Raw genomic sequence first — 27,994 nt, 5'->3', positions numbered from 1 at the left:
CTACGCATACTTCAAATACACTAAGCCTGGAAATCACAACTTTAAAATTCCCTGAAATGTCCAGGTTTTCCATAAATGTGGGATCTGTATCATGCAAATTTGTAAATAGCAACTTGTGTAAACATTTGCAAGTCGACTTTGCACAACCCTGCTTTGTGCATTAGGAGCAAAAGTGTGCAGATCAGCCCACACAAGAGACTGTTTTGATTTATTTGTCGAACTGTAATAAAAAAAAAGAAAAGAAAAAAAAAGTATGACTCCACTGGTTCATCATTTCCATATATTATAATACAGATGCAGAATTGAAAGTTTATTCTTTAAACAGCCTAATATTTTACAAAGAAATGGATAAGTGTCTGGAACTTTCAAACATGTCCTTAAAACAGGACACTGTTGATGACATTTCCTCGAGTCCTACATTGTTTTCGACGTCCATCAACATGGGGGCGGGCAAAGCGGAAGAGGAGAAAAGGGAAGAAAATGGAAAAAAACTAAAAGAATGAGGGAAGGAACAAATAAATTAAAAAGGAAATTGTAATGGGGATAATACATATTTTTTTTTCCTCTGCAATCCTTCTATTCACTCTTAAAGAAACATCATTCGGGAGATGAGCATGATTGTGAGCAGACGCTCCATCTCAGTGGAAGGACACTGAAATCATTGACTCCTTTCCTGCAGAAGCAAGCCTCTCTCTTCCTTTACTCAGGGCTTTGTGTTTTTGGTTATTTTCGTGGCTGTGGGGCAGCGCTGTTATTGCAACTGTGGTTTCCTCTGGATTAGGGAGGAAGAAAAACTTGCTGCCCCGAATCTACTCCAAATCAGAGAACTGACGATACAAAAAGAAGGGGAAAAAAACAGAAAAGAGAGTTTGAGGGGAAAATAAGGGCAGCTGTTCAGAGGGGAAACGGTCGGTAGGGGGAGCCTGTTGATCAGCAAGCCTCAAAAGTCTTCCACGGTCTCAATCTCACCCATGTTGAGTCTCTCAGATGAGGCATTAACAGAAAAACCTGCAGAGACATTATATTAATTACAAAAAGAATTTTTTGCATAAAGAAAATATTTAGAATTTATTTTCATTTTACAATTAATATTACAGAGGATTCATTTTATGATAAATCTTCCTCTGAATTTACTATGCTTTGACTTCTTTTTATGAAAGGCATTAAATAAACTGGTTTTTAGCTCTCTCTCTATTCTCACACACACACACTTATACCATGGTCTGTCTGAATACTCGATTCAGATTGGCTGGAAGGTGTGCATTAAAACCATTTGATATACAGGTAATTCCAGTCAGATTAAGAACCATTCTATGTTAATGCAATTCAAATAAATGCTACAATTTCTCATTTGAATAAATGTAAATTTACACACTACTTTATCTTTGTGTCTGATGTAAAGTGGGCAGAATTCTAGGGTCTAATGAGCCGTAACTGACGAAAATAACCATCATCATTTTAACTTTCGGTTAAATACTGCGATGCAAACATCAATAACAGCTTTAACTGGTCAATGCAGGCCATGGTATAAGCGGGATAATCCAGGGTTAGCTGTGCATTAAACGAGTTCTTCTGCGGCTCAATCAAATTCTGTTCTTTAGTTCACAGGAACTTTAGTTCACAGGAATTCAAATCAGAGTAATTTCCCAGCAGATAATTTCAAGTTTCAAATTGACAGCACAGTTTTTTTATGAATGACTTCACCGACACTCACCTAGAAGGCTTGGGTCAGCCCGTACCATCTTCTGTTTCTTCTTCTTCTTGCCGGAAGTGACGGTCTCAAAGCGCTGCTGCAGCTGCTGTTGCTGTTGTTGTTGTTGTTGCAGGACTGACTGTGACACTTGGCTCATTCCCCACACAGAGTCCTGAGACACAAACACAGAGAGTTTAGCAGCAAACTGACACATGCACACCAGTGTTTATTTAGTCAATTTAGATCATCCAGAAAGTTCACGAGTACTAAATTGAGCTCTTTTGCGTCGTTTCTCGCTTGAACGGACAAATACACAAATTTATGTCAAAGTGTGTTTTGGCGAGTATTCACGTAAACACAGTTGGTTATGTCTTAAGTACAGAGAATTTCAGATGTGTGTCAGTGTATTGGATCGTCCGCATTGCTGTCCGTCATTAATGTTAATCAAACAACAAAGAGAAATTCACTCAATGCTCTTGACTGGATAATTTTAATAAGAATTAATCTATATTTTATGTCTGCTTGAAAGAATGAAGAATGTTCTATGCAAAATGCTATAAAGAATGAATATCCTTTCTTCAAGTGTTTTTTTTTATTTAAAGAAAAATAAAGACATGTTATATGTCACAGCACTTAAATCTGTGTCTGTATTGCATGTTCAAACCTTAATATCATTCATATTAACAGGTTAATATATTTTTTTCTTTCTCCAGGGAGCATATAATGAACTTTTTGAGAACTATAACTATTTTAGAGAAATAATGCATTACAATTGAGCTAAACCCATTAGATTTTAGTCAACTAAATCTACTGTAGATTTAATAGACTAAAATCTTATGCAACTAAAATTAAAACAGTCAGACGACTAAACTATGGCTAAAACTAAACAGCATTTTAGTCAAAAGACTATGACTAAAACTAAATCTAAATTTGCTGTAAAAATGAACACTGACACACACTTGTGCAACGAACCTGCTGTTTTTGCTGCTGGACCTGTTGAGGTTTTTGCTGATTGGCATTCTGTTTGGCACGCCGCTCCAGGAACTGCTTGGCGAAGTCCTTGGCCTGTGGAGTGTCACCCAGGTAGGCTCGCACGTAGTCGTGCACCTCGTACGGCGAGTCCACTTCCTTCAGGAACGACGCAAAGGTGGGAACTGTGGCAAGAGTGGAAGACTTTCAGAAAGCTAAATTGTCTTTAAATCACACGTTTTTAAGAGGTTATGTATGATACATATTTTTTTTGTTTGCAATTTACTTTCTGAACACACACTGGTGGTTCTCAGAGTACAATGCTTTTTTACATTTTCAACGTTCGTTAGTGTGAAATGTTGCAGTTTGAGCATGAAAAAGAACACGGCACAATATCCCTCAGTTAAACAGTCCTTCCAAGAGCATACGCAAAAAAGGGGCGAGGTGTGGTTGAGTTGTGTGTTATGACCAATCACAACACACTGATCCATTCGACCAATCAGAGTACATTGCACTTTTCGGAAGGATACTAAGAGCATACAATGCAAAATATGTTAAAAGTAATGGTTTTTTTGGACATTCAAGATTGAAAACCTATTCTAGCAGACCCCAAAAATAAAATGAAGACTTTGTACAAGGGCATAATAAAGACATGACCCTTTTAACGTCAGAAGCTGCATTCCGTGCATACAATGCCAAGAAAAAGCGATGAAACGGCAGGGAAGTGGTTTGTGTGAAGAATTATCTGTGCATCATGTGCGCATTAAACAAACGCTGATATAGTCAAGATAGTTGAGGGTGATAGACGGGTATGTGTCAGTGACTCACCATCGAGGTTATTGGCTGTGTTGAGAGTGTGTAGAGTCTGTTCACACCACTGCATAAAGCTGTCCTGGTTCTTATTGGCTCCCTGGAACAATTTCAGTAGCTTCTCTTCCTCCTCCACCTTTTTACTTGCTTTAGCACTGCTGCTATTACTGTTACAAACAGATTATTTTACAAAATACAATAAGGAAATTACACAAAAAGCAGTTTTGCACACTGGACCTAGTTAGCATACTAAAGTCTGAGGTTTTATTGCGTATTTTAATATGTGGTGGTGGTTTACCTGAGGTTAGCATTGCCCTTGTTTTTCTGATTGTGGCTCTTGCGTGTGGCCTGAGGCGGGGCGGCCTCCTTTACTGCTTCATCCCAGAAGCCGATGTTAGAGTTCTGAGCATCACCCCAGACACTGCTGTCCATCAACCAGTTCGAGCCGACATTATTGACAGAACCCCACACTGATGTATTGAGGGCCTAGAAGGAGAAACAGAGGCAATGCAATCTATTTTAGACCAGGGATGGAAATTAGCACCCACCACCAGCCAAATGCGGGTGATTTTGTGTTGTGGCGGGTAAACTCGCTTCACCTACCAGCCACCATGGTGGGTAAATAAAAATAGCATACTGTTTCACACGGACGGAGGACACTTTTAGAGGAGGCACACCTTCAAAAAAAATGTGGCGTTACATCGCAGGCGTTAAGAGGTTTGCAGAGAAAACATCTCAGGAGGAGCCAGTGGACAAAGAGGTGAAGGTCAAAAAACGTTTTTTTTTAAAGAACGATGGAGAAAAGCAGACAATGGGCAGTCCCGCAATTGGTTAGTTTACGACGAGACAAGTTCTGCTCGGTATGTCGTCAACACGCTTTGTGTGTGTCAGGCACGGCACCAGGATTTCAGTTTTGGATGGGCCAGACCAATTGTGGGTGGGTCTTTAATTAAAAACGTTATACAATCACTGTTTATCCTAATAAAAATTACTGACTAATATACTGTTATATTATCTGTGTGTATAATATAGATTTTAATAGCTTGATGCTCTTTAAATATTTTGTTGCATTGTAAAAAGTGTCGGTGCATAGGACGGACGGACCTATCCGCGATCGCTCTCCATGGTTCTGACCAAAGAAGAGCGCTTTGGAATCTCCATTACGCATCACACCTGGCGTTGTCTCTTAGTGCGCTACGAAGACTCTTGAGGTATAACTTAACTAAAGGTATACTACCACTAAAGGTATACCATTGCTAGGCGTCTTCAGGGCTATCATCCACTCGCGAGGCAGAGGCACTGGCGCCCTCCTAGCAATGGCGCTGGTCGCCGAGAAGGATTTGATACATCATGAGATGCGCAAATATGTCTGGAGACATGACATGTAAGACATGATTTTGACCACTTCATTGAGTTTCGTTTTGTAGAAAGACTTTTTAAAAGATTTTCGTTTTGTATAAATTGTATCTTAATTTTGATCAATGTTTTATCAACCAATTGCCTGTATTTAATAAATAATATAGCAGACAATGTAATAAGGCGCCGACATGATCACTTGCATTGCACGTGAACTGAAGGGCGCCGAAACTCAGCTTGTGCCTCACAGATTTTAGAAATATAGGCTATCTATTATAGAAAGCTTGAAATGTCTACTTTTAAACGAAAATATTCAAAACCAAAAGAAATAGGCTCTCTGATTGTGAAATCCATATGAAATGTGCATTTCTCTCTGGCGTTCATAGCGAGTCCGCATTGTCAACTTCATCTTTGCAGCGACAAAGAAAACACCAGTTTATTAATAAATAATTAAATGTCTCCTTGCTATTTTAGACACATTTACAATCATTACTTTTACCGGTTCTTTGTGGCTAGCTTTAAGTGTGCGGTCGTCCGCTTGAGTGCGGCTATATTACGTAAACGCTCATTATCCTGTGTAGGCTATAGCCTATTTAAGTAGCATGATTAAAATAATATACAGGGGCGATTTGTCCACAAATGGCTTAAATGAACAATTACTAGTCGACTAGAAAAAAAAAAAATTTAAGTCGGAGGCAGCCCTTATTACACATTTTCGAGCCAGGCTCAGGCCATTCTAAATTCTAAACATTTAGACTATTTTAGCACAAATTATGAGCTTATTGACGATTTTTTTATAGTTCTTGACAAAATTAGAATATATTAAACGTTTTTTTTTTTGAAGAAGAAAAGTTTTGTGTGGGCCTGTTGAAAAGTGGGTGGGCGGCCTACTAACGCACCCATAACGCCGTGCCTGGTGTGTGTATAAGAAAGAAAGAGAAAATGTCAGTATTTCATTGAGACTTGAGATTAAATAAACTGTTTAAGTATTCTAGATCTTGTAGTATTAATTATCACATGCAGTTACACATTGTCGGTTAAAAACAAGAAAGTGGCTGGTAAAAACATTGAGTGGCTGGTAGATTTTGAAATCCACCAGCCACAGTGGCCGGTGGACAAAAAAGTTTATTTCCATCCCTGTTTTAGACTAATGTAGAATCAAACGCAAGACTTTAAGATCTGCACAAAAAGGCAACACTATGTCCATAGAGAACAAACTCCTAAAATCTCAAAATAAATCATGCATCTCAGATTCTTTTACTTAATTAAACAGGATTTTAAACTTGCAATATCCCTGTTCTGTACTTGAATGTGTACCTGTTTTAGTCAATATATGCCTATGTATAAAAACTGGTGTATGTATCAATACATATGAATTAGAGCTTGATTGATATAAAATAAAAGGATTATTGTGCTAATACTAGTAAAATGTATATACTGAATTTAATGTTCTTAGTGTTTCCTTCCTGTGACAGGGCAGCCTAGAGAGAAGCCACAAGAGTTTACATTTAATTAAATTTCAGATAGTTTATCATGGAACACAAAAATATAAATTTCCATTACAAACAGATTTAAGCATAATGCAGAACTTTTTGAATTATAAAACAAGCCGGGACTCTTATTCTGAACTATATGTCTATGGTTTCCTACTGTCAGCTGAGGAAGATAAAATACGCACTCTTACAACATATTAAAACATAAAAACTATGGTTGTCATTGTTTGCGAACTGCCTGAAACTTTTTTACTTTGAAATGTGCAAATCATAGCCTTTTGAAGTTTAATCATCATGTTAGGCTTCTAAGCAATTCCTGTTTTTACATCCCCAAATTTAAGACATCTTAAAATGATAATTATGCATTTAGTTATATGAAGACTTGTGACCTTAAATTTAAAGGAGAACTCGGCAACTCTAGCGAACTCTAGTCACTTCTTCGCTGATTTTCCCTTATGTTGTCGCATGTTTTCCCCACGTGCTCCCCCTACAGCTGTGGGGGGGCGTATATGTCACAACACGGTCGTAAAAAACTCACTTGCGGCGGCCTCTTCCCCCTCTCTACCGCTGCTCATGTGCGTTTGTTTTGATCGGAGCAAGCCAACTGAATCGTCTGGAGCTTTGTCTACCGAGGTGGGTACGGTAATCTGGTAATACATCATACATGCATGTGTGTTTATGTTGAATTGCCGTAAAGCGATTCGTGTTTCGCGCTCGTTCTCGTTTCTCACGAGACTTCCAATTTCTATTTTGCCGGGACGGTAGTCCCCAAGTTGCAAGGTTGGTTTTCCGCCTGGGAACGCTGGGGGGAGCGGGGAAAGTCACCAATATCACCAGAACAGGTAGTTTAACCATCCAAATGATTTCTAGACAGTTTTATTAAGTTAAAAAAATTACCAAGTTCTCCTTTAAATCAAACTGAATGATCAATCGCTATAGGTAATTAACTGGAAAAATAACGAAAGTGCAGTAAATGGTAAAACTGGTGTGTTTACAATAAAAAATAAAATAACAATTAGCAGATTGGAACATCATAACAGGACTTCTGTTGTACAGCTAAAATAAAAGGAAGTGGGTGAAACCAGAGGCCTACATTCAAGTTACAAACAGACGTACCCACTCTTACGTCAAAAACAAGGTGGGTATCTGCATCAGGATGTGTGTAACTAACCACTCGGTTCTGCTGGGTGACGGTTGAGTGTTGCAGCTGCTGCTGCTGCTGTTGTTCCTGTTGTTGTTGTTGCTGTTGCTGTTGTTGTTGCTGCTGTTGCTGCTGCTGCTGTTCCTTGCGCTGTTTCATTTGCTGCGCTTCCTCTCTCTGGATCTCCAGCAGGGACTTGGTGGCCTCTGGCTGCTTGGCCACGCTGCCCCAACCCGAGAGCTTCGCCTGAGGTTGCTGCTGCTGCTGGGTCCTCTGGAGCTCCTGTTGTTGTCGTCTTTGCTGCAGGAAAAAACAAAACAGATCAATGAGAAAAAAAGATGATCTCTATGTAATGGTTTTTGCCTCTTGCTTGGTCACATGGGAATCTGTTGAAAGCTTGGTCACATGAGAAAGCTTGAGTTGGGGAAGAATCCCTGGCATACCTCCTCTCGTGCTTGTTGTTCTCTTTCCTCCTCCAGTTTCTGGATCTCAGCAAGCGACAGGGCATTCTGGGACTGTGAGAGAGTGTTTGCTGTGGTCGACTGCTGGCCCCACTTGGAGGATGAAGGGAGCTGGGAACATAGACATGAAAAAAAAAAAAAAAAAAAAAAATACAATAACTGGGTCAGTCAAACAAACAAACAAACAAAAAAACTGTTTTCAGGTAATGTACCAACCAAGTTAACATCATAAATTCCATTGTGTAAAATAATCAGGCATGTGATCAAAGCTTAAAAAAGGAAAACCTGTTTTTCCTCATTCGTAACTATAATGCCATATAATAACAATACATTTCTCTAATTATTATGTTAATAATATTTTTTATAATTTAATAGATTGTTATATTGTATAATTTATAATTGTATGATTGTATAATTCAATTAATTCCTCACAGATGGAGTTGATAATTTCAATGATTAAAAAAATCAATTATATTGCAATTGCAATAATCCTATTGCACTGTAGAAATGTAATATTAATAGTTATTTTTAATTACTATTATATTTGTAAGATTAATAATAATAATAATAAATTTACAATTTTGCTTATAAATATTAAAAATCATGTTATTTAAAGTATAAAAATTAAACAAAACAAATGTAGAAATATTGCAATAACTATTGAGCTGTAAATACATTGATTAATAAATATATTTTCTATTATTATATTTGTATTTAAAAAAAATGTAAACTTACAATAATATTATGTATGGCTATCTTCAATTCTTTATTTTAGCAGAACACCACAGGGAGAGATTTATAAACAAATTTGGGAAGGTGGTTGATGAGTGGTATACATGCATGAAATGCATGTATTTCAAATGTATTTGCTTAAATCTGAGGGGGGAAAATGCTATGTTCTCAATTCACATAGGCCCAAAAAATCCAAATAAATACAGAAGAATCACTTCCCTGATTAATGGATTATCTACCATATATCTATATCTATATCTATATCTACCAAACTATATAAAAATGAAATCTTCTCAGGAAGTGAGACTAGTACAAAGACTAATAAATATCTGCTCCACAGGATTTCTCACCTTCATCTGTGCGAGCTGCTGTTGTTGCTGCTGCTGCTGCAGTCGACGGAGAGCCTCCTGCTGCTGCTGCCTCTGTCTCTGTAGCTCCTGCTGTCTCAGCGCCTCCTGCTCTCTCCTCTTCTGCTCCTCCAGCTGTTGTCTTGCCAATGCCGCCGCCTCCTCTTCTAGCCTCTTCTCTTCCTCACGCCGCTTCTGAGCTTCCAGTTCTTCCTGTTTCCTCCGCTCCTCTTCCTGCTGGAACAAAAATAATTAACAAAAAGATCAATAACAGCACTAAACCACACAAAATGTCATCTCAGCTAATACTGCCAATCTAACCAAACTCAGAAGAACCAAGTCATTTGTGGCAGACAGCCATGCATTAATGATTGTACCATGGTTAGTGGTTGATCTTAGTTCAGACAAAAAGCTTTTCTAAAATATCATCAAAACCGAAGTCATTGATTTGCTTGCAAAAAAACACTTTAAAGATGTGCTCGAAGCCAAATACTATGTTAAAAAAATTATGCATTCTACGGAGCCCCTTAAGAGACATGGTGATGGAAAAAAACATGATATGGGAGGAAAAAATATATTTCAATGCTTTTGCATTCTCTCGCAATTATATAGTTGGATAGTTATATTGTATATAATTTGCCGGCATCAGGGCACTGCTATCAATATGCGGGGTATTGAAATAATTTTTGAACGCGCTCGCTTTGCAAAACTTGCACTTTATGATTCGCAATCACGCGTACTATGTATAAGGAGCGGCGGTACTGACCACACATTTTACAAGATAAGATATTTGTCAATGAGGATCTGTTGCGCACCAAATCCTCCAACATCGCCCAGTCAGTCATCTCTCCTTACTCTCTTCCCGTGATAAGTGAAGTCTGATGTACTGTAATGTAACCAACTTCCGCAGCAAGCCTAACCATGTCCCCTTAGGGGCTCCGTAGAATGCGTCATTTAATTTCCATGCCTTTCCGAATTTGGAATTAGGCTTTGGGCACATCCTTAATCCTAAAACAGATATAGTAAAAATAGTAGGCATAGTAGGGCTGGGAGTACACATCTATCTCCTGATTTGATACTATCACGACACTTGGGTGCCGATACGATATGTATTGCGATTTTTTTAAGAATTGCGATTCTACAAGTATTGTGATTCGATATTGCAAATTTTTTAACACAAGACCATCGGGAAAAGTTAAATCATACACTTATACAGACTGTTATACATGATGTATAAGATTAATAATATTTTACAAAGGAGCATCATACAGTACAACATTCTCTTGAATAAATGATTCAATAACACTTAGTGGCGAAACAATTTAATAGATAAATGCGTTATTTTAAGCACCAAGTTTCTATCAAAAGCATCATCATCAGTGTTCATATTTGAACTTTAAACTTATCCAAGTACTTCTATGATAACTTTAACTATTACATCACAGAAATAATGATACTATGAGGTTGAAGCTGTTTCATGACAACTCTATCTGGGTCAGCGGCAACACAGATTTGAATGTTGCGATATGATTTTGTCAAAGTTAAATAGAAAGACAAATTAAAAGATAGTGTGGGTGTTTGAATCAAGATCACAGTCTTTTAAAGATGAATTGTACAGCTCTATTGTCTTATCTCTCTCAGTGTATGAGTAGCGTGAGGGCTTTCCAGTGCTTTCAGTCTCTTCCACGCGTCCACTTGAAAGGGATATTACGTCACTCAACACTCATAGATAACACATTTCATCCTCTGTGGCTAACTTCCGTCAACCTCATATATAAGCAAGGACAAAAATAAAGCAATTTAATTTGAATTAATATCTATTCTGGAATAAAAAAATAAAATAAAAATTGCAATAGCTAGGTGAATCGATTTTTTCTCCCAGCCCTAAGGCATAGATGAAGTTAAACATTAAGACTTTTTTTGTAAATGTTGTACATTTCATCTGTTCATTCAATATATCAATTTTAAAAACTATTGGTTAGACTTAGATATTGGTAATGACCCAACAACTGCTATTTTACAAAAGATTTGAACATGGCTAAACCAATTAGATTTTGGATCCATTTTATAATAAATATTCATACGCAAGTCTTACCTGTTTGCGGAGGAATTCTTCCCTTTGTCTCCTCTCTTCCTCTTCCCTCCTCCTTTCCTCCAGCCGTCGGAGAGCCTCCTCCTGAGCTAACCTTTCCTCCTCCTCTTTCTGCCGTCGCTGTGCTGCCTCCTGCTCCCGCTGCCTCTGGAGAGCCTCCTCCTACAGAAGACAGAGTGCGTATTATATATATTTGACTTTTTTTTTATATATATATATATATATATATATATATATATATATATATATATATATATATATATATATATAACTCCAAACGATTGGCCACTTAACGGAACTGGCTGATAAGCACTTTATTAAATAACTCCCGACTGGTGGTCGATCGATATAATGCTAAGGCCGATATTTAGCATTTTTAAAATATAGGCATCAGCCAACAAGTTATGTTTGGCCGATGTGTCGGAAGCGAGACTTAATTTGATGGTGCTGAGAACCCCAGCGCCTGAGAACAGAGCGCTCCCATTTCTCTGTCTTCATTAGTTACGGTCTGTTCAACAATCCAAACAAAAAGCAAAACAAGCCCCTTAAAAACGAATAAGCAGACATGGCAAATCTGTAAGAGAGGAACAAATATAAACAGTATAACTAGGATTACCAATATCCTACAAAATTAAAAGGCAGGAAATGTGATTTATTATGAATAAAATTGTTCAATATAAAATATTTAAATATTTTTTAGATGAAGTAAAACAATAACATGAGATTGAAAAATAATAATTCAACAAAACTTGAAAGTTTAATTACATTTATAAGTTGTATTTAATATCAATCAATTGGGGACACAACCTCTGCATGTTTCCTTCATTTTTGGTTGAACAACTCCTTTAAATTAAACAAATTATTTCATTACTTTTTCATTAAATAAAATAAAATTCAAAGTTTAGAATCAAATCTATTGAGAATCAATTTAGAATCGGATTGTGACATTCCAAAAGATTCCCAACTCTAATATATAAACCAAAAAACACTCACAAGTTTAGTTGTGTGAATGTCAATGTGCTATTTACTTTTTAATGAAAGCACATAAAGAACACTGTTTAGGCTTGAACAACAATCAACAGCGTCATGTTAACATGTACGAGAAACTCATACTTATGGCAAAAATGCTCTCATTCACCTCCATCGTTTCATATTTGTTTTAAATGCAGAGCTTTGTATTTGAATCTCAGCACTAATCATTGCATAATTTCACTTCTCTCCTGACCTGTTTGCGCCGTGCCAGCTCTTCTTCCTCCAAACGTTTCCGCTCCTCCTCTTGTCTAGCACGCCGCGCTTCTTCCAGTCGCTTCCTCTCCTCCTCTTCCCTTTTGGCCCGAAGCTCTGCCTCCCGTCTCTCCATCTCAAGCTTTAGAGCAGAAAAGACCATTTAAAAAAATAATAATAAAAAAACTATTAAATTTACAAAATGAGACCCTTGTATCAGTCCCACGGTATCAGTAATTTTAGATCACAAAATATCTACTCGTATCTTTCTAACCTTCAAAGCTTTGGCTTTCTCCAGCTGAATCTGTTCAAGGGAAGACGCTTGAGGCATGGAGTCTAGTGGCAGATCCCATACGCTACTCCCTTCCCATGCTAAAAAACACAAAGACTTAGAATAAGCATATCATATGATTTCTCAATGTGACTGTTAGAGATCAGCATATATACAAACTTAATTATGAGTTATCTGTGTAGCCAATTTTGATACTCTAAATTTATAGACGTCATAGAATAAAAATGAATGATATATCAAATATGAATGAATGAATGGAGTTTAATGCTACTGTGGTAGTAAAGGGCATGAACATTGTGAATGTAAAGACAAAATAATAGGAGAAGCCACTGTTCCACTTCAAAGCAAAAACAATTGTCAAAGGCCACGTTTCTGTTCTGCTTAAGTGGCATCTCATTCAGCTGAGTCAAATCACTAGCAACCGAGTTATACCACGAGATGAGCATGAGTCATATCAAAAACTAAGTGAGTGGTGTGTTACTGTAAGTGAGAGTAGAAAACAAGCACACCAGAAACAATACAAGAGCTGCAGGAAGGATGCAACACTTTTTTTCCATTTAAAGCTACTGTGGCACTCTGACTCAACTGCTGATCTAATGACTTGAGGAGTTCAAGACAACAAACAAGGTGAGGTCAATAACTAACATCTAAAAGTTTGAAGAGAGACAAACAAAGGCATAAACTGACTCTGTTCAAGTATGTGGGGGGGAAATGGATCAAGATTTTCAAAAAATTTGCCTCAACATATTCTACACTAGGAAAAAGTTCCAGTTCTAAACATGTCCTTGTTCTGAACTTATTGCTTAGCAGAGCAAATCTCAGTGTTGACGTACTGCTGGGAGCGGTGGGCTGCATGTTTGGAGAACAGGATGCCTGAGTGGAAGAGTTCTGCATTTCCCAAACAGATCCCGAGTCTGGAACGGACATGGAACGTGTGACGGGAGGTAAGAGGCTCTGTTGAGGCTCTGGCGTTCTGGAGGGGCACACAAATCAAACTGTGAGATAGTGTCACAGATGCTCAACCACAATACCAATGCAGTGTATCACACCACCCACGCTTTACATGAATATGCCCTCTGATTGCCCTGATGAAATCTGTAATTCTGAGAAGTTATCTGAAAACAGAAGTAAATTAATCTCACCTGATCTTGAGCGCCTGATGGAGAAGGAGATTGAGCTGCTGCTGTTGTAGAGGAGGAGCAGAGTTTAAAACTTTCTGTTGAGCCAGAGCATACTGTTGCCTAGAGGACAAAAGGGAGTCTTCATTTAATGGCATTAAAAAAAAAAAAAATCATGTGTTTGCATGTTAGACTTTTTTTTGAAAGAAATTAATTTTATTCAGCAAGGATACATTCGATTGATCTAAAGTGTCAGTTAAGACATTTATAATGTTATAACAGATTTTGATTTGATCTAAATGCTGTTCTTTGAATTTCCTATTCCAATTGTTTTCTATATTGATAAGAAGAAATGTTTCTCAGCAGCAAATCAGCATATTAGAAATTATTTCTGAAGAATCATTTGACACTGAAGACTGGAGTAATGATGCTGAAAATTCAGCTTAGGAATTAATTACATTTTAAAATAAAACTGGGCTGAAAATAACATGGGTTCAACAAATCGTGCGAGTTTAGGGCAGAACTACCCGTTTTTTTTTCCCAAACAACAGACAAAAGAAGAGTGAAATTCAGTTAATAGTAATTTAGTAGTAATTAGTTTTTGATGTTCTCTCTAGCAATTCTGCTTGTGCTGCAAAAAATGACACCGTCATACCTGAGTAAGTACTGATATTGCAGCTGCTGTATCTGATACATATTTAGAGCATTCATCTCCTGTTGTCTCTTTATCCTCTCTTGATCTGCATCTCCCTATATACAGACAAACACACACATATCAACACTTTTTGTATGCTGAACAACAAGGGGAAGTCGTTTAGGGTCTGGCATTTCTCATAGATAAGCAAGTCTCTTATTACCAGTACGGGAGGTAGTGTGGGGCCGGGTGTAAATGGCACTCGCCCCCACAACTTCATCATCTCTCCCAGGGGCTGGAACATCTCGTCACATCCTCGCTTCACCTGCAAGGTCATGGTGAAATAGCCCGCCTGAAACCACTCAGACATCTCCTGGTTATTAAATGGTCCTGTGAGAAGACAGACAGACTGGGGTCACTGAATGTGGCTATTTAGAGCAACACGGTAACATTTTGAATTCTCTGAAGTAGAGAGGCTTCATCACAGGGAAGGGGAACAAGTTGTTAGTTCTTAAGGTACAGGTTTTAACATACATGGACAGACTCAGTCGTAAGGCATTGAGTAATTTTGTAGTTGACGTAATCGATTAGTTGAAAATAAAAATGTTTAAAACTAGAATGATGTACATGATATTAGGGATGGGTGGAATGACAATATTTGTCAAGACAAGGCAAGTCACATTTATTTTTTATAACACTTTATACAAAACAGATTGTTTCAAAGCAGCTTTACAGTGATAACAGGAAAATAATGCAACAAAGTTATTTGGATGTACAGCAGATCTAGGAGAAAATAGTGTCATTGTCCAGCTCAAGTAAGTTCGGTGTTGATTCATTTCCATTGTAAAAATCATTAGTTATTTAGTTAATTTATCTATACAGCAGCTAAGGACAAAACAGTGATGTCATCGTCCAGCTCAGTTCAGTTCTCATGATCCAATAGAGTCAATGCAGTCAGATCAATAATACTGTTTTCAAGGCCACGGAAGAGTTTATTACAGATTTTGCTATATAATTTATATCTCGGTAATATGTAATATATCCATGCAGCACAATACTAAAAGTTATTGACACTTTAGCATGATAAAGGCACTATGTGGCACTTAAAGGGATAGTTCACTTTGAAATTAATTTTTGATATGTTTTAGCTTACCTCAAGGGCATCCAAGATGTAGGTGTCTTTGTTTCCGCAGTAGTTTCAATTTTGATATTTTTAGGTCAAACCATTCTTGTCTGTCAGTCATATAATGCAGGTCGATGGTCACTGTATCAAAACACAAGAACAGAGTCCAAATTAAAACAATTCCCCATCGTCCAAATTAAACAATTCCCCATCGTAAGTACACATTGATGGCCTAAGACACGAAACGAGCGGTTTGTGTGAGAAAACGAACAGTATTTATATCGTTGTTATCTCTTGAAAACAGCACACGTCTAAATGATCTGACGGCGCGGGCGGGTATAGATATATACATAGATGTCGCCTTGGCTACTGCAGTTCATTGGAACGAAACCGTAGCCAAGCGACATCTAGTGTATATATCTATACCCGCCCGCGAGCGGGTATAAATGTATACACTAGATGTCGCCTTTGCTACTGCAGTTCATTGGAACGAAACCGTAGCCAAGGCGACATCTATGTATATATCTATACCCGCCCGCGCCGTCAGAACATTTGGACATGTGCTGTGTTACAAGAGGTAAAAACGATATAAATACTGTTCATTTTCTCACACAAACCGCTCGTTTCGTGTCTTAGGCCATCAATGTGTACTTACGATGGGGAATTGTTTAATTTGGACGATGGGGAATTGTTTTAATTTGGACTCTGTGCTTGTGTTTTGATACAGTGACCATCGACCTGCATTATATGACTGACAGACAAGAACGGTTTGACCTAAAAATATCCAAATTGAAACTACTGCGGAAAAAAAGACACCTACATCTTGGATGCCCTTGAGGTAAGCTAAAACATACCAAATTTTATTTTTAAAGTGAACTATCCCTTTAAGACTGGAGTAATGGCTGCTGAAAATTTTGCTTTTGCAGCTTAAGAATAAATTATATTAAAAAAAAAAAAAATTCTTACGTTGCATAATAAATAAAAATAAATGGAGCCTTGGTGAACATAAGATACTTCATAAAAAATTTATAAAATGTAAAAAAGAAAAGAAAAGGATTCTTAAAAATCTGAATAACTGCATTTATAATGCAGTGCGAAAGTTAGATTGGATACTGATTTGCCTACCTTGGATCTCTCCCTGCGGATCTTTGTAAAACCATTTGAATGCAGCCTCATGGGTAATGGGAAGAGCTGTGGGTTTGGGACCAATCTTGGTGGCCAAACGCTCATCGTCCAAACCGCCGTCCTGCAGGTATGCCACCATTTTCTCAGCTTCCTGTTTCAGATAGGAAAAAGTCTACTGTTCAAATTTTCGATCTTCATGGCAGCTTTGTAATGTGGCTGATAGACCTTAGAGTAGCTCTGATACCTTTAGCAGTATTTTATACCAATAATTTACACCATGTCAAAACCAGACGCACGCATCACAACGAAATGTGACAAAAGCAAATACAACCCATTATAATCAGTGATGCAATCTACAACAAATTCCCGACAGTAAACTGATGCCCCGTTCAATTTCCAACATACTTCAAGTGCTCACGTTACTTCTGACACAAAGAACAAATGAATTTGCAAGGGTTGCTTTGTCACATTTGGTGTAGACACAAAGTGTTAGGCACCAACTCAATATTTAGATGCAAGCACTGCTGTGCATACAGCCATTCACACCTGCTCAAAGTGCTTGAGTCCCTCATCCTCATCCATGTCAGAGGGCAGTGCAGAGGGCCGGCTGAAAGGACCCACAATGCCTTTGGAGTGGGGGAGAACAGGAGCCACCGCCACTGGCATCTCCAGAGGCTTGACCTGCTGGGTTTGCGTGGGCACTGACTGAACAGGGAGCACAGGAGGAGTAGAGAGCGGAAGATCTGGAAGCAGAGACAGGTTTAACTCAGCATTCCATAAATGAAGGCTAGAGGTTATATTTTCTAGAATATATATTTAAGGAACTACTTTTGCATATGTTTTATTCATTTGATTATTACCTGGGAGTGTGTTTGTTACATGTGGTATGGAAATAGCCTCCAAAATGCTATTTGGTAGGGTTGTGTGTAGTGGTGCTTTACTGAGTTCAGGTACTGTCGTTCTCTCCAATGGTCTCTCACTTTCTTCAGCCTGTTCCGGGTTAACAGACGGAAGGGGTGCCGGAGTCGCAGCCTTGGGAGGCGTAACCACTGCTGGAAATGGTACAGCAACCGGCGATGGCTCTTCCGATTTACTGCCTGCTGTAAACCAAAAATAAAGCTCGATTAAAAATGATGACAATGATTTACAATTGTTAAAGAGTTGTTTAGACGTGAACTGACAACGTACAAGATTGAAGAATTAAAAATGGTAACATTAAAATCCAGTTTAAAATTTTGGAGCCTGTCATTTTTAAAGATAAAATAAATGCTGTTTTTTTAAACTTTTCAAAAAATATTTTCAACATTGATAAGAAATGTTTCTTGAGCAGAAAATCAGTATATTAGAAGGATTTCTGGAAGATCATGTGACAATGAAGACTGTAGAAATTATGCTGAAAATTCAGTTTTTGCAATCTGATTTTCAAATGTTAAAATAGAAAAGTTATTTGAATTGTAATATTTCACAATATCAGTTTTACAGTATTTTTGAACAAATAAATGCTGCCTTTGTGAGAGACTTGCCACCTGTAATTAAACTGATTAACTTGATTTAGTCCATTAACTTGAAATGGAGTACCCGATGGGATTTCTTAATGCCGCCTTACCTTCATTTCGATTACTCTCACATCTAGTTTCTGTATCAGTATCTTTGGTTTGTTCTGATTCACTGTCATCCTTTTCTGTGTATTCTTCATTCTCCTCCAGTGGCCGGAAGTCCAGCTCCGCCTCTTCCAGGATAGGCTCCTTAGGAGCTTTCTAATTGAGCAATGAGGAAAACTTACTGATCGAAAATACATTTATCTAGACAGACATTCTTATTAACTAAATAAAATAGAATAAAAGATCAAAATTCAAGAACTCACTTCCCACGCCCTCACCTTAAGTGAGAGGAAGGCCCCTGAGGAGTCAAATGTCCCCGTCTCCTCCTCAGCATCTTCCAGACACCATTCTGGCAAACTGTCCCTCTCCTCCTCTACGCTCCCGCTGCCTGACCGAGGTCTGCGGTAACCAGCACGCTCCTCATCCCTTGAGTCAAAAGGAAAACGCCGACGTTGATCCGGGTGTTCCCGCCACCCTGCTGATCGTGGGCCATCTGCAAATGAGGAATCAGTTTGTATCCGAACATTTTTCAAACAAGTTCTTGATGAAAAAAAGGACATGCAACACACCTGGACTTGGAGGACACCATCGTTCGTTCTCCCGACGAGAACCTGCAAGCCTCCAGCCACTATCGTCATCCTCTCCATTCTGCTCATCTCGAATTGAGCGCCAGTTGTCACTTCCTGAGCGAACGAATTCGTGTTTTCGAGTGTTCCCTGCACTAGCATCCTCATAGTTTGCCCGTACTTTTGGGAAGAAAAAAAAAAGTCAATGAAAAAAAGATCCAAATAGTACATGTTGAGCAATTGAAACATTTGCAATGCATCTATTACACACTACCATTTAAAAGTTTGGGACAAGTAAGCTTTTTTTAAATGGTGTGAAGCTGCATTTGTTTGATAAAATATACATCAAAAAGTAATATTGTAAGACAATACAATTTTAAAAAACTTTTTTCTATTTTAATGTTAAACTGTCATTTATTCCTGTGATCAAAGCTGAATTTTCAGCATTATTACTCCAGTCTTCAGTCACATGATCCTTCAGAAATCATTATAATATGCTGATTTACTGCTCAAGAAACATTTCTTATTATTATCAATGTTAAAAAAAAGTTGTGCTGCTTAATATTTTTGTGTAAATCGAGAAACATTTTTTTTCAGGATTCTTTGATGAACAGAAAGTTAAAAAGTTCAAAGAACAGCACTTATTTGAAATCAAAAGCTCTTGAACTCACTTTTGATCAATTTAACACATCCATGCTCAAAAGCATTTTTTCTTTTTTTTTTAAAACCTACATACAAACCTAATGATAATGGTAGTGTACATTTTATAGGTCTGTTAGCAAAGAGGACTTACTGTGATTGAGTGGAAAATGGGCTGGTGCTCCATCTATGGACAGAGAGATTAAGTTGGTTAAGTACTGGCATATAATGTGATGTGTAACATAAGGTCACACTTTGTAGGAGAGAGTGGGGTCATCTGTGCCACTTTCTTTATCCCACAACTACCCATAACTTTGGAAAAAATGCACAGAAATTTTGCATGTCGAAAGTGTTAATCACTTTTCTCATATGCAATCTCTCAATCAAAGGCAGCTGCATATGACCATTTCTAAATACATGGTGACATGAAAAACTGTGGGTCGCAGAGTGTGGAAAAATGGGTTGCACAAATTGCCTGCAGCTAAATTTGCATTTCAGTAAACCACTTACAGGCTTACAGTTCATATCCGGACAGGAGTGAGCATGTTTTTATGTACATATTTCATATGCTCTTTAACCAGAGTAATTGAAGAAATTAAAACTTAAATATAAAGTGATGGAATTTTACATTTGTACTATAAAATACTCGATTCTGTCCTACGATTAGGTTTACAGTAATGTCAATTGTTTTCTAATCTCAAATATTTTGGTGGGTCTTGATATATATTAGAATTGTCTAGGTGGGTCCTGGAATGGAAAAGTTTGGGAACCGCTGTTCTAGATTATGGGGGGCACATCTGACCCCACTCTCACTTATGTCTTAAAAACCTAGCATACTAACCTGGATCTTTTCGCCCTGGCTTTTCGAACCTTTTGTCTCCCCTGGGCAGGACAAAAAAAAAATAAAAATTAAGTTTAATCAGGGTAACCTGAACTAAATGCGCAAAAACAAAGACACCTAACATACTTAATTTGTCTTTTCTCGCGGTTTATTTTAGATAACATATCTGGGCCATAAAACTGTTAATTTCAGCACTTAGTCTGCATACTCTGAGTTACAAACAAATGTTGTAGATATTTCAATTGCTTATAGACAGTTTGTGCTGCAGGTGCAATTTATTTTGAGTACCTCTCCTCCCAACTCTGGGAGCGATGCATCTCTCTCCCTCCACGGCCAAAACCTCCCTCCACATCATCAAAACTTCTTTGGTAAAATCCTCCTTCTCCTCTGCCCCTCCCTGTCAATCAAACAAAAAAGGGCTCATGAGCATATGCACAAGACTAACCTTTTCTCACCATAACTGTGCTAAAGAAATTCAGTGTACAGTGAAAAATACTTATGAAACATGTTACACAAGGTGACAAAAGTTTGAACTCTGCTCTAGTTTAACAGAAAGAAAAACATTTCCGCTGCTAAAAACGTATCAAGTAACTGCACTTCTTTTAGATGGAAAAAAAAGGAAAGTCTGTGGTTGCAACGTAGCTCACCTCGCCCCCGTGAAGAACTTCGGCCTCTAGGTGCCCCCACCACCGTCCCCCCTCCCCTTCCTGTCAGACGGAGTACAGCTGCACTGTTTACAGACATGGAGAAATTTCTCTGTGGAGACAGACATGCATGCAAAGCATTATAAAGGCCACTCCATTCACAGATGCAAGCCTGGCAATGGGTTGCGTGACAGCGAGATTGCGAGTAGGCTATCTGTTTCAACCACAGCGTGTGCCAAAATTACATCATATGCAAAAAAAAACCAAATGCCACTACTTGAATACGTAGGCACAGCTTTATCACAGCACTTTCATAGAGAATAGAGAGCTGCTGCAGGAAGCACCTCTTTGTCATTTCAAATTCATGTGCAATTCTTAGGCCGCAGTAAATAAATAGGTCGATTCTTACCTGCTCCTCCTCTGTAAATGGGACTAATGCCAATGGTGGCAGGGGCTCCTCTTGTAAAATAGGTAGAAATTCCTTGTCATGAAGATCTACCGGAATCTAAAAGAGAAAATAAAAAGGTTAGTAACATTTTAAACATGAATTAAAATCAGGAAGATAAATGAGTCTTCAGAGCATGACAAAAAAATCTAAGTCAGCAAAAGACAGACGTCCTTACCATGTTATCTTTTACATAAAGTGCTAGCATCTCTTCTCTCCCATAGCGATAGTCTGCAAGTTTATACTTTGGCAATGCGGGTGAGAGTGGAGGGGAGGCCACACTGCTGCTACCCACTCCACCTGACAGGGCGCGGAGCCTGGGACACAGCAGAGACAAAACATGCTACGTCATCATATCATTTGATATGTCAGTAGACACTAAAACAAATACTGTATACTCCTCATACAAAGAATAAAAAAAAATTCTATCTATCTATCTATCTATCTATCTATCTATATATATATATATATATTAAAGGGCTGTCAAAAGATTAATCGCAATTAATCACATCCAAAATAAAAGTTTGTGTTTACATAATATATGTGTGTGTACTGTGTATAATTATTTTGTATATATAAATACACACACATGCATGTATATATTTAAGAAATATTTGCAAACATATACTGTAAATATTTATATATGATTTATATATATATATATATATATATATATATATATATATATATTTTTTATATATAAAAATCACACATTTTTCTTAAATATATAAATACACACACATGCTTGTATATATATATATATATATACAAATTTAATTATACACAGTACACACACATATATTATTTAAACACAAACTTTTATTTTGGATGCGATTAATCTTTTGACAGCCCTAATATATATATATATCCTGAATTCTGTAAAAATTATTGAAAAACACTATGGTAATTAAGCAGTAGGAGAGTTTAAAAGCAGAAATGTGAAGCTTGTCTTTTTGTTCAAGCATTTTAATAAAAAAAATAAATTTGTATTTGTTTATATTTATATATATTTACATCACACATATTTTTGTCAAAGCATTTACATAAACTCTTAAATCAAGGTGTGTTAAAGCATTGTATTCAGATAAGTGAAATGCTAAATAAAATGCAACAGAAACATACTAGATTTAAATATTCTGATTTAAGTCAGCAACACTTCACAATAAGGATTCATTTAAAGTCCCCCTGTGGTGAAAATTAAGGTTTTATATTGTTCAAGTGTCTATGTGGTGATTAGTATTTTCTCCTTAAAACCGCAGTGAACCAAAGACAGTCTCAAAAATGTGGTTTGAAACCGCTGGTGTTTCTGACGTCACAAACTACATAGTAACCAATCGCGTCAACGTGTGGATCTCTGAGCTGGTGTGAGTGAGTGGAGGCGGGGCAAATTTGCATATTCATAGAACCGCATAGAGTAAATGAGGCAAGTGTGTAGACTTACATTAAAGCTATTTTAAGGCATTAAGTGATTTTTTTTTAAAGAAAAAACACCTAAATATGTAATTTTGGAGTTTTAAGGGATAAATTGATTGACTACAGGGGGACTTAAAACATTAGTCAATGCATTAGCTAACATGAATAATGAGCAATATCTGTTTTAAAGCATTTATTAATCTTTGTTAATGTTAGTTAGCAAAAATATAGTTCATAGTTTGTTTATGTTGGCTTAGTTACAGTACATTAATGTTAACAAATGCAACTTTTGTTTGTAATAATGTATAAGTACATGTTGAAATTAACATTTTCAGTATTGCTCATTTTAGTTCATTTTAATAATGTAGTTAATATTAACAAAAGAAACCTTATTATAGTGTTACCAATAAAAGTCTAATATGTCAAATAATTCTGATATTTTCAATCTTAAATAATACTTTTTCCAGATCTTTCACTTTTAGTGTGTGAAACCCCGGAACTTACAAAATGCTTAACTTTTGAATCAATCAAATAAAAAAAAATCAGTGGCAATACCCTGTATGCATGTTTTCTGAGAGAAAATTAATTTTCTGTGTAATTGACAGCACACCACAGATGACGTCCATCTGTGAAATTGACATAAAGCTTAAGTTTCATTTGGTATAATCACTAAACTTGGAAGCAATCCTGACTAAGGCTGTACATACATAATCAGCCTGGGGTGCGTTTCCCGAAAGCATCGTTGGCCAACTATGGTCGCAAGTTCATCGCAATGTCCATTGAACTCTATTGGTAACGACGGAACTTGCGACCATAGTTGGCCAACGATGCTTTCGGGAAACGCACCCCAGAACATTTACCGTGTTTCATTAAAAAAAAAAAACTATTCACAATGCTGCTTCAGACATTGATGCTTCAGCAACAACACTCACCATTCTGGTCCGAAGTTAAGCGTCTGGGTTTCTGCCATTTTCCTTGAAAGTCTAAAGAAAATTAAAATGATTTGATTAATAGCTCAGCACACAAATATGAATTGACAAATTAAAAATACTGAATATTCAGAAAATAAATGTTGTTTATGTTACACTACATCGCTTTCAACTAAAACGGGAAAACTTTTCATGTTCAACTTCATTTGCTTGACAACGGCATGTAAACTACAAAAACGTAAATTTGTGCAAACGGTGACGTCATGTGCATGCGTATTACTTGTTCGGTCTGTAGGATAGTAGTGGAATTGCATGATTAAGCTTTAAAAGATTGAAATTTTGATTCAAACACCCACGCAATCTTGTTCCTAAATGACAACAATTCACCTGTGTCTAGACTCTATTAAACCTTTGACAAAATCAAGTCGGCACTGCCGCTGCGCTGACCCAGAGGGAGCAGTTGTCATGTTTAGGTTTAAATTAATTTTATACACCTAAAGCATTATCGTATTGCATATCGAATATTGCATTTTTCTTCAATATCATGCAGCCGTAAATCACTACCACAGACATCAGTGTTTGTATCCAAACTTTTATCTCAGTACTTCTGTGAAAATGTGTATATTTGTAACAGAAATAATGATACTGTGTGGTCGAAAAGACTGTTTGTGAAGCCGTTTCATACCATTCTTTCTGTGAAAAGAAAGCATTACAACTTTTGAAAGTGAACAGCAGTGTTTCAGCATTAGCCTACATAAAGTAGTGTCACAAATCTGTCATTTTAACATCAATGTAAACAATAACAAAAAACTATTTAAAGAAAAACCTACAAACTGAATAATAAAATATAAAAATAAAACACTGCATTGTCTTCAAATGAATTAAATATATACTGATTTATATTAAAGCTACAAAAGTTACTCAGTCAAGAGCAGTGAGAGAGCAGTTTTCTTTTGTTGTTTGACAGACAAGCTGCAGGTTTACCAGGCTGCTGTCCCTTTAAGACCTAATGCATGGATCCTACTGACATGCATCCAATTTCTTTCCCAACTGTTAAGGTTCACTTAAGAAATAACTGTGTTTTTACATGAATACTCACCAAGACTGGCATTTTGACAACTGTGTGCATTTAAACTTAATTTGGGATTGCACGCTGTCTGGGAGAAGGCTTTTTGTGTGCACATTTCGGGTGTGTCAGACAGAACAGCAATGAGTTGCGAATTATTGCGCTTTACACTTTTTAACATCAAGCAGGTCACACGTAACATTTGTGTGCCCAGTGTATCTCTGCTATATGCGTCAACCTAAAACATTTGCGCAACTTTTTGAAGTAGCCTATTAAAATCATTCAGATATCACAAGACCTTGCGATATGCATATCGTGATATTTACATTTGCGATATATCGTGCAGCCCTAGTAGCAATCAAAATAAAACAATCACCTTTAGAAAGTAACTTGCGCTTGAAAAATATATATCGATTACATTGTTACGCCACTTGGTGGCAACAAGTGAGTGTTAATTTTTTTCATTGAATCATTCATTCAAGAGATTTGTTCAAAAACGATTCATTCAGTAATGAAACAAAAGTATTTATGAATCATTAATTCAAATAGATTTTCTAAAATTATTAATTCAAATGAATTAAACATTTTTAAATAGACTGCAGCAATTTATATTTGGTCAAAACCTCAAGTAAGTACACGTTAGTTTGTTTAGGCCTAGTTGTTTGTTCAGAATCATGATCTTTATTTGAAAAAAATAAAAAAATAAATTGTGATTCTCAATTTTCCAGAATTGTGCAGCTCTAGCGCGTAGTGTTCCTTTACGAAGTGACATAGTTAACTACTGGCCTGGCAGCCTAATACAGCGTTTTGAGTCGTTGTCGCGGTTCCGTGTGAATAGGGATTACTTTGACAACATTGTTGTCTGTACGCGAAAAACGCAAAGGAAAAACTTTTCAGTTTTTCGCACATCATTGTCGTGTAAACGTACCCCAAGGCAATACAGCAAAAACATGTCTGAAAAATGCCATCATTCATGGTTTACATGTGCAAGCAAGGACACATATCGACATTAGGATAATACATTTATCACTTGGTGCATGTTTAAAAATTGGAAATGTCAATTAGTACTTTACAGGTTTTGCAGCACGTCAAATGCATGCAATTTACAAAAAAATCTCCACATACTTCAGACGTATTTGCAATAAACAAAAACAATATTTGTGTGTTGAGTGCAAGCGGGTTCGTGAAATGAAAACTACACCTACACACTTAAAAAAAAAAAAAAAAAAAAAAAAAGAGGACGACACATCAAAAATTGCATGTACATATCTCCTATTTCCATTGTTTGGGTCTTCCCCTTTGGTTGCAAATGCAAACACACGCCAACGCAACGCTTATGAATACACAAAAGTGACAACCTTTGATCTAAAATAAATTAAGCTATTGACTTTTTATTTTCAAATGAACACTTTAAAGAATGTGCATGATTTTATTTAAAGTCCCAGATAGATATAAAGTACTGTATATAAACAGTGGTTACTTTGACAGTAAATCATTTTTTCCAGCATATTCTAGAGGTGACCCCCATTCATTCAGCACCTTATGTACCCCCCCCACCCCCTCCTCCCTCCCCCCCTTTACTGTGACGAACTATTTTAAGAACTCTCCCGATTAGGAAGGGCATTCTCAGACATCTGTGCAATCCATGGCTTCCCTTGCCCACTACGTAGTGCAACTAACTTTTTTCAACTTGATTTGAAATGATCACATTGCAGTGGCATCTTGGCAGACTTGTCAAACCAGACCCATTTAACCTCAGGGGAAAAGGAGACCTTTATTTATATTTTATAATGAATTACCTTTTATTTTCGGCTTAATATTATATATTCAGAACTGCTACGCAGCCACATTATGTAGATGACATAAGGTCTATGCAAAACAAACAGTAGTGACTTGCTGATGCAGGGATTTAAACCACGTGTACAACGCAATGAAGTAATACAATCCAGATCACACATATGCCATCAACAAAATCTAACCACACACATATATATATACACACACACACATACATATACATATATATATATATATATATATGGCATTTCGATAGGTTTATCTGATCAAATCATGCGATTACGCGGTTGCATCAGATCCCAAATAGACATGCATAGTTATTGTATTTGTAAAGTAAATAAAGCTATTTTAGGTTGAAAACAGATGGTCAACAGATTTTTGTTACAATCCATTACACTTGCATCGCCTGTTTAGAAATGTAATAAGCGTATAAAACAATAGGTTTTCATAAAACCACAGTAATATGCGTGGGAAGAGTCATAATTAGTCTTTTGGAGGCTGATAGGTCTGAAAATACACTTTGGTATATTGTCAATCCCATAAGTGGCTTGCCAGTCATTAAGGCTTGTATAAGTGATCGTGTGTAACTGATCTGTATCAAGACGTTTTTATTTCTACAAACCTCAAAAGTATTGCTAATAAATGTCATTTTAAAGTTTCATCGATCACGTCCATGTCGGTTCATGCCCTCATACTCCCTGTAGCCTAAGCACTGCAGTCCACAAGCTAGTTCAAGAAAACACAAATTAATCCATTTGGGAACATTCAGATGTAAGTTAACGTCAATGTGAAATATTGAATTGACAGCTTCAGATGTCATGTTACCGTTTAATGAGGCGTTTTAATAAAGCGAAATATCCTAGCCTGGCTATCGCTGGACATTTAACTTTCTGACTTCCAACTCCTACCAACTTTAAATCAGTCCCACGCACCGCTGAGAAGTGTACGACCTGTCAAATACTGCCGTAATAAATGCCGACAGGAGCACAGAAGCACATCGTACGGCCGACGGGAGTAAATATGTAAGTTAGTTGGCACGAGTTTTAATCCGTGCGGCCTATGCTTACAGTTTCCAGCCACATCGCATTCCACTACAACTGCCTACGGATAGCTGATAGCATCATCAGCGGTAGGCCGGTCAAATCAAGCCCGGTGCTTCCAGGCCTAACAACCATGCGGGCTAGAATAGCGTCGGTCCGCTAAGTTGGGGCGGGTCTATGTAACTGAGAATTAACGTAGGAATAGATACGTTTTATTTTAGAGTAAAACCGTGTACGCCGGGCCCGCTGTCTTACCTCTGCTTTTACTGACAGCGCTGAGTTTGTGTGCGAGTGGCGTCTCTCGTTTCGTATCCACAAGATGGCTGAATGTAGGTCACATGACAAACACGTATGCTGAAAATTGCCCGGATGAGAGTGAGCGTGCTGACAGCAGCACTTCCCT

At 37.3% G+C, this 27,994-nt stretch overlaps 1 protein-coding gene across 4 annotated transcripts; it reads right to left on the bottom strand.

Moving 5' to 3' along the window:
• Window positions 1-196: 196 nt before the first annotated feature.
• gigyf2 (GRB10 interacting GYF protein 2) lies at window positions 197-27,994 on the bottom strand. 4 transcript variants are annotated; one of them, XM_081373523.1, is made up of 29 exons: window positions 27,847-27,994; window positions 23,692-23,742; window positions 21,525-21,663; window positions 21,311-21,406; window positions 20,905-21,013; window positions 20,546-20,654; window positions 20,258-20,298; window positions 19,571-19,603; window positions 18,781-18,957; window positions 18,475-18,704; window positions 18,217-18,367; window positions 17,471-17,710; window positions 17,157-17,353; window positions 16,611-16,761; window positions 14,586-14,752; window positions 14,384-14,478; window positions 13,753-13,851; window positions 13,444-13,583; window positions 12,593-12,690; window positions 12,320-12,460; window positions 11,098-11,256; window positions 9,006-9,239; window positions 7,906-8,034; window positions 7,493-7,762; window positions 3,771-3,958; window positions 3,491-3,639; window positions 2,666-2,847; window positions 1,715-1,865; window positions 197-1,008 (listed from the first exon to the last, which is right to left on the bottom strand). In XM_081373523.1, the coding sequence occupies exons 2-29, from the start codon at window positions 23,727-23,729 to the stop codon at window positions 941-943; spliced, it is 3,981 nt and encodes a 1,326-aa protein (XP_081229649.1). In that variant the 5' UTR covers window positions 23,730-23,742; window positions 27,847-27,994; the 3' UTR covers window positions 197-940. The 4 variants fall into 4 exon arrangements, with proteins under 4 accessions (XP_081229649.1, XP_081229650.1, XP_081229651.1 ...); XM_081373524.1 differs by having other exon boundaries at window positions 9,006-9,236; XM_081373525.1 differs by having other exon boundaries at window positions 18,490-18,704.

The sequence above is a fragment of the Scardinius erythrophthalmus genome, assembly GCF_964197995.2.
Source record: "Scardinius erythrophthalmus genome assembly, chromosome: 9".
Classification (NCBI taxonomy): Eukaryota; Metazoa; Chordata; class Actinopteri; order Cypriniformes; family Leuciscidae; genus Scardinius; species Scardinius erythrophthalmus.
Note: the sequence above shows the minus strand (reverse complement) of the source record. Positions and strands in the feature narration are given on the sequence as shown.

What these genes read in the sequence shown, in the direction of transcription:
- gigyf2 (XM_081373523.1), bottom strand. Translation starts at nt 23,729, where the DNA reads ATGGCAGAAACCCAGACGCTTAACTTCGGACCAGAATG. An exon ending in AAGAATTCCTCCGCAAACAG is followed by an intron (nt 9,240 to 11,097) that starts GTAAGACTTGCG and finishes TTTTTGTTCCAG; the next exon opens with CAGGAAGAGGAGCGGAGGAA. An exon ending in TCCAGCAGCAAAAACAGCAG is followed by an intron (nt 1,866 to 2,665) that starts GTTCGTTGCACA and finishes TTTGTGTCTCAG; the next exon opens with GACTCTGTGTGGGGAATGAG.